Source organism: Rhinolophus hipposideros, assembly GCF_964194185.1.
Source record: "Rhinolophus hipposideros genome assembly, chromosome: 24".
Taxonomy (NCBI): domain Eukaryota; kingdom Metazoa; phylum Chordata; class Mammalia; order Chiroptera; family Rhinolophidae; genus Rhinolophus; species Rhinolophus hipposideros.
Window position 1 is genome coordinate 4671077 of NC_138070.1, and position 12809 is coordinate 4683885.

The 12809-nt window shown below is 40.8% G+C and overlaps 1 protein-coding gene across 2 annotated transcripts in view; it reads right to left on the minus strand.

The window, feature by feature from the left end:
* The window catches only part of CCDC62 (coiled-coil domain containing 62), a 30381-nt gene that overhangs the window by 11134 nt on the left and 6438 nt on the right, over positions 1 to 12809 (minus strand). For both annotated transcript variants that reach the window (XM_081037445.1, XM_081037446.1), the window contains exons 4-9: positions 12337 to 12438; positions 10605 to 10776; positions 8375 to 8476; positions 3646 to 3734; positions 3193 to 3308; positions 7 to 729 (exon numbers count right to left, since the gene is read on the minus strand). In XM_081037445.1, the coding sequence (XP_080893571.1) occupies positions 7 to 729; positions 3193 to 3308; positions 3646 to 3734; positions 8375 to 8476; positions 10605 to 10776; positions 12337 to 12438 (1304 nt within the window). The remainder of the gene's footprint in view (positions 1 to 6; positions 730 to 3192; positions 3309 to 3645; positions 3735 to 8374; positions 8477 to 10604; positions 10777 to 12336; positions 12439 to 12809) is intronic.

Sequence of the window (12809 nt, forward strand, 5' to 3'; positions counted from 1 at the left end):
ACTAACCTCATAGAGTTGTATTTTGTTCCACTGGCACTTTCCGAACAAGTGCACACAGACTTGTGGCGAACGACTCTTTGCAGTTTAGAAGGCTTGAAAATACTCATCCACTCGATGTCAGACATCTGGCCTGGGGCTTCAATGATGAAGTTACTCGGGTGGCAGCACTGCGACTCACACAGGTTACTTTCCCCCAGACAGCCTTCATTTTCATGCCAACATGAGACTCCAGATCTTCCCATGTGATCTTGACATTCAACATCCAGCTTTTCTGGTTGTTTTGAACCAGAACAGTTGGTCAGGCCCAAGTAAACACTGACGTCGTGCCACTGCTTTTCATCAGGCAAAGTTGTGGTTTCCGAGACCTGTTTCTCTTCGCTCTGAATCCCAATCCCATCACCTTTTGGTGATTTTCCATGGATCCTGTACAATGTACTCTTGTTTTCGGGTTCAATCTGCAGTTTTCCTCCCAGAGACCAAGACTTCTGTTTCTCCATTAAGTCTTTTGTACACAGAGATGAGATAGCAATTACACTTTTCTCCCCTAATGAAGTATTAACCTGTAGCTTCTTTTCTTTGCACACATCACAAGAGTTCTTGTCAGCCCAATTTTGCTGAACCAACATTGTCTCGAATTTTTGGTCCTGCACCAGTGACTTCAGATTTTTCTCCCTCTGAACATCGACTTTGGGGTGGTCATTCTCAAGGTCTGATAAATACATATCTCTGCTATGGTAGCATTACAGAAAAAGGGAAATTATAAGACACACTTGAGACTGTCATTCTAAATAGCTCACCCAAACCTCATGAGCTGAGCTAAATCCTAATAGCACACATTTGTTTGAAATGAAATTTAAGAAAGAATATTCTTTCTTCAGAGCCCAGTTTCAGCCTGACCATCTCAGGGAGTCTTTCTGACCACCAGGCTTACACACTCACTTTCCCTTTCTCATCCTTAACTCCCACTGTACCTAGTGTCTCTATTGCAAGTCATTATCTGACTGTATATATTATCTAATTAACCACACAGCAAATTTCCTGTTATAACGATACTGTTCATTAACTGTTTCATGCATATATCCTGCCTTCTCAATAGACTTTTATATGAGGAGGCCATGTTTTCATCTTTCTGGTACCTAAGACAGACTTTAACATACATTAAGTGTTCTGTAAATACTTGTTAATCTGATATTTCTCTTCCTAATTCTATCAGTTTCACAGCAAATACAGGTAAAGTCAGGATTGAAAGGTGATGGAGATTCAAGGTACAAAGATACAGTGGAAAGTGCCAAGTAGGTTTACCATCCCATCCCATTTATCTGGATACTTACATGGCTGAATATTGAAAGCCCATCTAAAGTAAAAATGACCCATGTGCATAAAATAAAAATTAAGAGTACTACATAAACATGATAAACCTTTTAATAAATTGTCTTTTAAAATTTTTCATGGCACATGGACCCAGGTATTCTGATCTGTATAGTTCTGATCCCTTAGAAAACCCAACCCCCTCCTTCTAGAATGGCATGAGCCATTTTGTACTTCATTGCCATTGGGAGGCGCCTGGGCCACCTCCACCATCTGGCCCAGGCACCTCCCAATGGCAATGAAGTACAAAAAGGTGTGGACAAGAAAGGGGCTATGTCATAAACCTGACAAGCTCAGTGGGGCCACACGGCAGGCCTGACTAGATCAGTGACCAAAAGTAACCACCCAGGACGGTCTGATCACAAATTCCTAATTGGGCAGGTCACAGTGGGTAGTCATGGCCCACGGGTTCAGCTTCCTCAGCGAAGGACAACGTCTACCTTAAGTGAGCCCTGTCCAGCGAGCGTTCTGACACCTCGAGGATAACGTACCTTTGATGTGTCAGAGCAATTTCTTTTCCTGCTCCTCGATGGCACAACCGTTCGCTGGCACGAGAGCACGAGATCAGAGAGCCCTCCCTGTAATCCTGCTCCCCCCACACCATCTTTATGCGCTGGAAATGTTCATTATGCACTCTCCTGTGCCCGCCCATGTAAAAGAAATGTTTCTTCATTTTGCCTTTTATCCAACCTTAGAGTTTTCCCCGCTCTGCTTTCTTCCGCCTCCCTAATCTACCACCAATGGATTTCATGCACCTGCCTTACGTCTTCTCCTGTGATTCTAACGTATAAAAGAAGTTGCAAAACTGCCATTCTCGGGAGCATCTGAGATCTTGCTCCCCAGCATACGTCATCAGTTTGGCTCAAATAAATTCTTAAAAGTCTCTACAGGTTTGGATGTTTCTTTTGTCAACAAAGGAAAAAGAGCCTGTATGTTTGGGGCCTTGGTCTGCAAGGGCGCCCTGGGTTGGCTTGGTACCCATTAGCAGTGGCCACGGCTGGGGTACAGAGCGCTGTGTAACAGGCCCCGGCAGGAGGCCTCTGGAGAAAAGTGCACAGTCTGCAGTCACAGAATCTGACCAACCCTGCCCCTTGCACCCCCTTCCTGCAACCACTGAAACAAGCAGGCAAGGAGCTGCGTCCATGCGTGCAGTCGTGGAGAACTTCCCCAAGCCTGCTCCGTTTCACGACTCCTTGGAAAAGTAGACTGAATTTAACTGTGGGACAGTTCTGTGCCTGTTAAATTAAACCACACCTCATATAGTTTTATTTTAATTTTACAAAAACCCATTTAATTCACACACTGCTTCTTATAGCGGAGGGACGAAGTCTCCTTCCATTAACAAGGAAAACAGGAAAATCAAAAGCAGAGCTCATCCTCAGCTAGCTGAGCTCCTACTGTAGCATGCACACCATTCTTTGGCTTTACTTCTTTTAGGCAAGTACCCTGTCCTATGTATCTTTATTTTCCCTATTCCTCGCCCAGTGACCATAACACTGTGAGAGATGAATGAATGAATGAATGAATGAATGACACATTCCTGTAGTTTCCACTTTAGCTCAAAGCCTCCTACACAACAGACACACAAATAATGTTTAATGAATTTCTTTAATCAACTGGCTACCTTAGGATCATCCCTAAAATTCTAAGCCTAGGTCTCGCTATAACCTGGGATTGTAATGACCATTATTAGCTCACATATACTCGTTCCCTACCATATAGGAAATACTAGTAGGTACTGGCTCATAGCAAGTACTTAACAAATATTGATTGAATGATGGAATAAAGTACAAGATCCTATTAATAGCATCTTCCTGTGATTACCTGGATTCCAGGGCCTTTGATTCCTCCATCTTTGAGTCATATATCTGTATTAATTCCTGAGAATTTTCCACATTGAAATTCAGAAATTGCAGATCACTCTGTTGTTTTACATAAATCTGCCATAGATATTGGTAAATCAATATAAAATGTAACAATAAAACTAAATTGAGCCAACAATTTGGCACTTTTAAATGCTAAAACAGTCAGATCAGATAGTGACTAGAGAAATATGTTATAAATTTTTGCTTTTATGTTTTCCTATGTCAGCACTGAGATTTGTTAGTATAACTAGTCTCCATAAACAAGACCCTATCTGCTAAGGTAAATGTGATACACATTTAATGTAGTTAGGATTCCAAAAGCACCATAAACAAAATAAACAGAAACACACTTTTCCTAATTTGATGTTTGTTTATAAACATTTCCCAACTGACAGTACAACTGGGGACATACCTGTCTCAGATTATGCAGTTCTGCGTTTATACGTTCTTGCTTTGATTTTGCAATATCAAGTAACTCATCTTTCCTTTTTTCTCTCTCTGCTATTAAAGAACAAATATTAAAATATTTTCCATCAGCCAAATCAACACAAAACTTCATTTTCATCAATTTAATGCTCAGCTAACACTTTTTTGCCTCATTCCTAAATTTAAAAATTACAAAATGGATGGCTGGGAAGAGCTTTAATATGTGAGCCTGACTAGATCCTTCATCAAATTTGAAAACTTTTGTAATATATTTAATGCTAAGTCAAAAAAAGATTCAAAACGAATCAAAGTTGATTCAAAATTGTATCAATTCTGATAACACTACGTGTGTGTTTGCATACCTATGAATACAAAAAGTCAGAGAGCAAGGATATGAAAGTATTAAAAGAGGTTATCTTTGGATACGGGGATTAATGACAATTATTTTCCTCTCTTTTTTTTTGGGGGGGGATGTTGATTTCCAAATCTCTAAAATTAATACGTATTACTTTAAATTTTAATTTTTTTCACATTACACAGGTAACTTATGAATGCCTTTTCATTGTAAAAATCCAAACAACATATTACCTTCATCAATAGGAAAACAAATTAACATTATAAGGGGCACAACATCACTATTTTTAGAAGTATGCAAATTAATCTAATATAATAACCTCACAATCCTATGTATTCTCACTGATCAAAGACCGAAGATACTTGTACCTTTGAGGTAAATAAACTGTATTTCCATTTCAATAATAGCCCAGCACTCCTTTAAAGACTTCCTATTTCTTGAAAACTCTTTTTTTCCCCTGATAGGTAATTAAGATTCAGAATTCTCTTTAATAAAAATAGTAAGTAATACACTCAATTTCTTAGTGTGAAAGTCAGAACAGAGACGTATTCTTTTTAAATCTTCATTCTTTTACAAAGACCATAAATGTTTTATTGAAACATGGACACTTCACTATTTAATTAGAGTTGCGGTATAAGAAATCAATATTTTAAAAACAGTTTCAGAACTTGGTAAATGAGAAACCACAGAAAGGAAAGAATCTAAAGTGCTATAATGACTTGTACCAGAAAAAAATATTAATATGATGTTTAAGGGGAAGTCATTTCATTCACACAGAAGTGAGAAATAAAGGAAACGCTTCACTTAAAAACTCAGTGTCTTTAATGGCGCCGGAAGCGAAGAAGGAAGCCCCTGCTCCTCCTGAAGCCGAAGCCAAAGCAAAGGCTCTAAAAGCAAAGAAAGCAGTGCTGAAAGGCGTCCACAGCCACAATAAAAAGATCCGCGGGTCACCCACTTTCCAAAGGCAGCCCAGATACCCTCGGAAGAGCGCCCCCTGGAGAAACAAGCTTGACCACTGTGCCACCATCCAGTTCCCCTGTGCACAAGTCAGCCATGAAGAAGACAGAAGACAACATACTGTGCTCACTGTGGACGTCAAGGCCAACAAGCACCAGATCAAACCGGCTGTGAAGAAGCTCTATGACATTGACGTGGCCAAGGTCAGCCCCTGATCAGGCCTGATGGAGAGAAGGCATATGTTCGACTGGCTCCTGACTACGACGCTTTGGATGTTGCCAACAAAATTGGGATCCTCTAAACTGAGTCCAGCTGGCTAATTCTAAACATAAAATTTTTTCATTGTAAAAAAAAAACCCACCTCAGTATCGTTAGAAGAAGGTCAAACTAAATGTGTAAAATGACCTTCTAATTACATAAGTCGCTTTTAAGTAAATCTGATGCAATCTAAATCAAAATTTACAACTTAAATCGATGTTTTTTTTCCAGAAAATACCTTTTTTACATGTCATTTCTGTCATTGATGAGAAAGAATAAAGATATTTATTATCTTCACTCTCCATTTAAAACATGTCGAAAAGCACTTACGAACAAAGACATATGCTTTGCTGTGGACTGCAGCTCCACCTAGACAGCGAGTGCAGTGTCTGCTGGGGGCCGCAGGGTACCAGGTGAAGAGAGGGGTCTGTGCAAAACCACACACACACACACACACACACACACACACACACACACGAAGCACGCTTCAGGCTCAGCCCTTCCTACGTGGGTCTGTAGCGTCATTTTACTTTAAAGGTAATCCTTGAGCACAAAATTGAGAATGTGAACAAACACACGGTGAAAGTGGCGGGGCCAGGCTTAAACTATGATGTCTTTTGTATTCAATTCTGAATTTATTATTGTTTTTGCATTAGATGAGTCCATACCATAACAAAAGCGTATACAGTGTATATGTTGTGGATTTGTATTATTTACATGGAGTTGCATTTAGTTGGCGTGAATTCAATTTTGTGCACAAAGAAAAACATAGAAAAGGAAGTGCGGCTACTTTAGCCGTGGAAGGGAGGCCGATGGTGCTTCTGGGACTGCCAGCTGGTCTCGGTTCCTCGCACTTCTCATGCTAACGGCATCGTGACATGCTGGCTGCATTCCCAGGGTTTAGATACAATTGTTTTGGACACAGCATGGTCCCTACACAAAAGCCAACCCCTTTATCTGGCATTCAAGAGTAATTTCAAATATATTTGAGCTCTGCCTTAATCTCTCACTTTAGAATGATCTACTGTCACGTAAGAGGAAACTCCACTGTAAATATGAACGCGTCCCTAGAGCAGAGACTTTTCTACGTGGCTAGGTTTAGCTGAGAGAGCAAAGTGGAGTGTCACAAAAGACAAAGAGGGAGGGACCTCTACTGACACCTACCTGCCTGAGCAAGTAGCCTGAGAAGACAGCATGGTGGAAAGGGCTCTGGGAGTCTGGACCCTGCACAAGTCTCTGAGTGACCGAGAGACCTTAGGCAAGTCACACAGCCTCGCGGGGGCCACGTTTACAGGGGTGTCAGGGCCACAGACCTGTAAACTAGTGTCATTGCTTCACTTACAAACTTCTTATAAGCAATATGGACCAATGAGACGTGTCCCTAAGCCTGTGTGAAGAGCCTCATCTTCAACAAGAGGAAATCAAGTTCTAAACTTAGAAGGACATTTTTAAGACATCTCCAAATTCAAATAAAATGTGCTCGTTTTTAGCCATAGCAGCTGACAGCATATTATCATGTTAAGCCTTTTAATATCATTTTCAGGCTTCTCACTCTATCATCATCATTTAAGCACACAAAACTTGCTTTGAGACAGGGAAGGAGTAAAAGATGTTTAAGAAATCAGCTTAGGAAATGGTAAAAGTGACTTCAGAAAATGGATTTATTACAGTATTATCTAACAAATCCCATGTATTTTACCTATCAATACATAATAGGATATATGAGTAAAAATCGGTGAATCAAAAAGAAAAGAGACTGTTAGAAGATCCTTTAAATGTTTTTTCCTTCCTCTGACTTCTCACAGCATTTTATTCCTAGCATTTGCATAGTACTAAATTCCCTGGGCCTTTAGCAACTAGAAGAGCGTCTGGCACACAAATGCTGATGCAAAGATTGTTTGAATTCAGCCACGAAACTACTAATACATATATATATTTTTTATCTATCTATCTGCCTGCCTGCCTGCCTGCGTACCTACCTATCTATCTCTCTAGCAATATGAGACATTACTTTGCAACACAGAAATCCTAAAAGTAATGTAAATAGTGGCCTCCAGTGGTAAAAATCCTCATTTCCCCAATCTTTACATACATGAGATTCAAATTAAGAATTTCATTTCATTTGAAAAAATGTCAATAGAATACTGCATTTTGCCCTTTAACTTACAGAAATGTATTCTCTTCCTATAAGAAAAGGCAGTGAGGGTAGGTGTGAATAGATCCCAAAAATGTTCATTTAATTTCTATTTGGAGCTTTACTACCAAATCTAAGATTTTCCCAATATAAACTACCAAAAATGAAAGCCCAATAAAATCCTCTTGGCTGGCAGGGGTAGAGATAAGATCTACATGCCAGTGATTCTCAATTGAGAGTAAAGAAAGAAGAGGCTTCCACTAGTGGAAATTCTAGGACACTGGGGTAGGCAGCAGGGGAGAAAGTGTGGGAGAATATGGCCCTGGCGGCGAGTAGGGTAGGTATGGAATTTTTATGTTTATCAGAAGGGGACCTAACTTAAACCTTACTGATAAATAAACTTGCTTTTAAATCATGACAAATTCATCCCCAACATTATTATTTTAGGGTCATTCTGATGTAACAAAACACATCAGTACTTTTCCTACTGTAATAATTACAGGTAATTTATTTGGAAAAAATAAACAAAAAATGCTGCGTTGCTAATTTTTATATAGTACTTGCAAAAGTATAAACATCCTTCTTCAATTCGTAAGATTCTCTCTTAATGAATTTTTAGAAGTATAGTCACGCACTCAATCTAGGAGGGTAGCTCCTCGTTTTACAGAAAAGGAAACAATTAATAGGGAGGCATGATAACGGCTTTAAAATGCCCTGCCTCTTCTCTCCCCATCCCTCAAGGGTCTCTGTGTGTGTGTGTGTGTGTGTGTGTGTGTGTACATATATACACACATATATATGTATATATATGTGTGTGTGTGTGTGTGTGTATATATATATATATATATATATATATATATATATATATATGGAGAGAGAGAGAGAGAGAGAGAGAGAGAGAGAGAGAGAGAGAATTCTTTTAGCCTGTCATAGGAACTTTCTATGACAGAAAGTTTAAGTCACAAATATATATAACTCTTTAATCAACTTAAATTAATTATCCATTTTTACCAGTAAAAACCAATTCATCATGCAGGCAACTTTTCTCTTGCTTGAGGCGAATGATCTCTTCTCGTTGTTCATTATTTTCTGTTGTCTTTTCATTTAGATCCTCTTCATAAATAGAAGAAAAAAGAAATCCTCAAATAAATACTGGTTCCTAGAATATATGCTCTGAATACCTCTTTGCCCTCAGCAACCCCTTCCTATTAATATGAAGTCCCGTCGAATCTACAGTCCAAATATGGCCCACATCCAACACGTCACTGTATCCCTAGCAGTGACCCTGGCCAAGGCTTTGCTCTCTGGCCGACTGGGCTCCCCGCTGAAACCTTGTGTACTGTCCACGGGGCAATTGGGGCAATCTCCTGAAAACGAAAATCTGCTTGTGTCACCTCTTTGCAGAAGCCCCTCCACTCCACTTAGGATGAAACCCAAACTCGTTACCATGAGCCTACATGGCCAGGCTCTGCCGGTCACGCTCCCTCTTCTTTCACCCTGTTCCCTGAACACGTCCCAACCTCAACACCCACCCCAAGGCTTTACACTTGCTTTCCTTCTGCCTGGCAGACCCTTGGCCCAGATCTTCACATGGCTAGTTCTTCCAAATCCAAGTTTCAGGTCAGACGTTCTCTCTGAAAACATTTCAGTCCACTCCCAAAAATGAGTCAATTTCCCTCACTCTCTAGTCCACTACCCATCACCCTGGTTTTCATTAGTATTGCATAGCTTTCAATAAGTATTTATCAAATGCCTACAATGAATCCCAGAGGTTATGCTATTAACTGTAAGTCCCAAAAAGAGCGGACAAGAGTCCGTGCCTGATGTCAAGGGGCTTCCAGTATGATTACGGTTATAGCTGAAACTACAAATGGAGACAAAACCTACGATTTGCCACAAGTTGGGCACCATAAGAACAAGATTGAACCTTTTAAGTTAAATCAGCCACAATACACTTGCACAATTTCAACAGCAACTCGCTGTGTCAGAAGGCCCTCCACGACAGACAGAGGGAGAGTACAGAGTAACTTCCGCCAGACCACGGCTCTCTCATTCTAAGGGAGCTCGGTCCACAGTGGGAGTTAGTCTTCGGGTCTGATGCAATGCCCATTTATAAAATGTGATGCTGTGGGTGTGGATTTAAGACCAAAATGATAGCTCCTCAGTGCAGCAGTTTACTCTGCCTCACCGTGGGGAACTGCCAGAGGAAAGCGGGCTATCTCCAAACCCTTCGTAGACAAATGTAAACCTTTACTCCATCACTTACTCCATCCATATTCAAATACGTACCACTAACCTATTTGGTATACCTACCCTTCATTTCATTATAAAACTTCAAGTAATACTACTCAGAAAGAAAGGAACCATGGAGTTACTATGAAAATAGAAAAGGAGAATGCAAAGGAACTTAAAAAAACAAAACATGCACCAATAGCCACTCTGGTAGATCGTGTTGTTGTGGCAATTCCTCGTCCCTTCGTGCATTCCTTCCACAAAGGGGCAGAGGAGATTTCTCCACTTCTGGACTCTGGGCTGAGCCATGTGACTTGCTTTGGCCAACAGAATGAGGGGGAAGTGATGGTGTGTCGGGTCCTCATGTGTTTCTAGTCCTCTTCAGCTTCTGCCTTCCTCGGAGGAAGAAATACCCAGGCTAGCCTACCGGTGAGGAGACGAGTCACATGAACTGCCCAGATGAGCAGTTCGATTCCCACTAGCTTCCAGATTCGTGAGTTTGATAAAGACTCATGGTTGCATGCCACTGAGAGATTGCCGCTGATTTTTACAAAGCATGTATTACTAGCAATACCTAACTGGCACACCAAAGGCAGGATTTCTTATTTAACTTTTATTTATTTTAAGTGTGTTTTTCCAGGACCCATCAGCTCCAAGTCAAGTAGTTGTTTCAATCTAGTTGTGGAGGGTGCAGCTCACAGTGGCCCATGTGGGGCTCGAACCAGCAACCTTGTTGTTAAGAGCACTGTGCTCTAACCAACTGAACTAAGCGGCCACCCAAGGCAAGATTTTTAAAAAATATAATGCATTATGCAGTTTCCCCCCCCCAACTATGTTATTTATCTTGTAACACAAAAATTGCAGCATAATTCTATACGCTTGGAGTGAACAATTCAGGGTAGGACCTAAAGCCAGCAATAGACTGACTCTTAAATCGTGAGATTAACTGAACCCAAATGAAAAAATATATTCCCAGGATAAAATGCTCCAATTTATGTTTCCTCCTTACCTTTCAGTTTATTGATTTCAATCTTCAGTGTCTTCAATTTCAGCTTATAATCTTGCTTTTCTTTCACAATACAAGTCTCCACCATCTTAGCATCGCGCAAGGCATGCTCTAACAATTTAAATTTACCCGAACAGTCTGCAATGTGATTGACGGCCTCAATGATATCTTTGTCCTAAAAACCGAGTTTGAAAACTGTTACATCCGATTTGTAAACTCCAAATAATAAATACGAGAAGATTACACTTACTGAGATGTCACTGTGTACCAGGTTTCATTCTAAGTACTTTGCATGTGTTAACTTGTTGAATCTGCGCAGTAACTCTCTGAGGCAGGTACTGTTGCTATCCCCAGGTGACAGATGAGTCAACAGTAAGTTGCCCAACTAGTCACACAACTAGTTAGCGATGGAGCTCCCATGTGAACCTAGCCTCTGGCCCCAGAAACCACACACGACCCACCATAGCAGACTGTCTCGGAAAGCTTAGAACCAGACAATTCAACTTTCTAAGAATGTAAGAGCAACGGGAGGCCTGGTGGCTCTTGAGGGAGCTTATGCTTTGCATTTCAGATAAATTCCATGGACCCCACTTTGCCTCCCCTTCTTTTCAGCTGGTTAAAATGACAGACTTCAAGGCTTTATCCAAAACCTACCCAAACCAGAACCTCTCATTGTTGAGATAGCTGTTTTAATGGCCAAAAAAAAAGGCACCTGCTTGTTGAAAAGCAATTCAAACAATATCTAAAAGTACAAAAATAGTACATAAACATTCTCTCCCTCCCCCGCTCATGTGGAGTAACTATTATTAGCGGGTTATCCCCCTGCTTCAGGACAAGGCTTTTTGCTATAGCATCACATGTGTATTCCTGAAAAACCTCACTGTCTGCGCATCTCACACTAGGAGGACTTATGGGGAAAAAAAGGGTTGGGCAGGCCATTCGGAAGCCGATGGAACTTTGTGAGCAGCCAAGAAGCAAACCCCCAGCAGTCCTGTTAAGCACACGAATACCGGTCAGCAAATGGCAGTGCAGATGCATCAGTCAGCCGGTCCTTTCAGCATCTCATTAGTTCTCACAGCTTCGCCTGGCAGTTTGCTATGATGGAGACCGTGTGCTTGCTGAAGCCACTAAGCTGGTCCCTACTTGATTAAAGACAATTCTGTAGCTTTTAATGTTTTCTCTTGAATTTTAAGAAAGTATGCCCCTGGTCACTTCAAAATATGAATGTGCTGAGAAAAATGCCGTGAATGAGCATGAGTGTCCCATTCTACCATCATTCCCCTAGTCACCAATTGTCAAACATACGTGTTATGGCCGAAGAGACTGTTCATCACTCACTGCTTATGGCATGTCAGTAACTACGTATTGTACATATATTACTGCTTGATCGCTAACAATTTTTCTCTCCCTTAAAAAAACCAAAACATTCACAAGAAATCTGATTGCCAGTGACCTTATGAGGTCCCGCAAAGGATTCCTCGGGAGGAAACCAGTTAACCCAGGCACGCTAGGAGCTTTGGAGACAGAGACCAAAAGTGGAGTTCTGCCTCCTCTCCCAGTACCTTGGGGGCATCATTTTAAACTTGTTTCCCTTGTTTCTAAAATGAGAACTTAAAAAACTGAGAAAACTGGTAGCCCGAGCTGTCTGAGCTGCGATGGGACTTAAGTAAGATAATGCATGCGACTATATAAGGTGCAAAGCACCCTGGCAAACGGAGGTATCACGTTAAATTACCTTTAGCTTTATCATTGTAGTGAGAGCCTGTTCTCGAGCTTGTAACTGTCCTACTTGAGCGGAAAGTTCCACTAACGTGTTGCTGAGATTGTCGTTTCTAGCCTACAAGGGAAAAACACAAAAATACTAATTTATGAGTCATTTAAAAGCATGCATTACTATCACCAGCCACAATCTGTGCTCTCTCTTCTGTTTTCTCTTAAACTTTTTTTAATAACAAAGTAGGCTAAGTAAGCAGTCATCAGAAAGCAATACAAATATTTATTTCTCCATACCTCTAGCCTCCTCTCAATACTTGTGTTTACCCTAGTGAATTAAATTGGTTATGTTTATAAACATGTCTACTTCCCAATATCTTTTATGTAGAATTCTAGGTTGGCAAGAAACAAGAAAACGAATGGATAAATGTAAACTGGAGGCCGGCCCGATGGCTCAGGTGGTTGGAACCCCATGCTCCTACTGTCGAGGTTGCC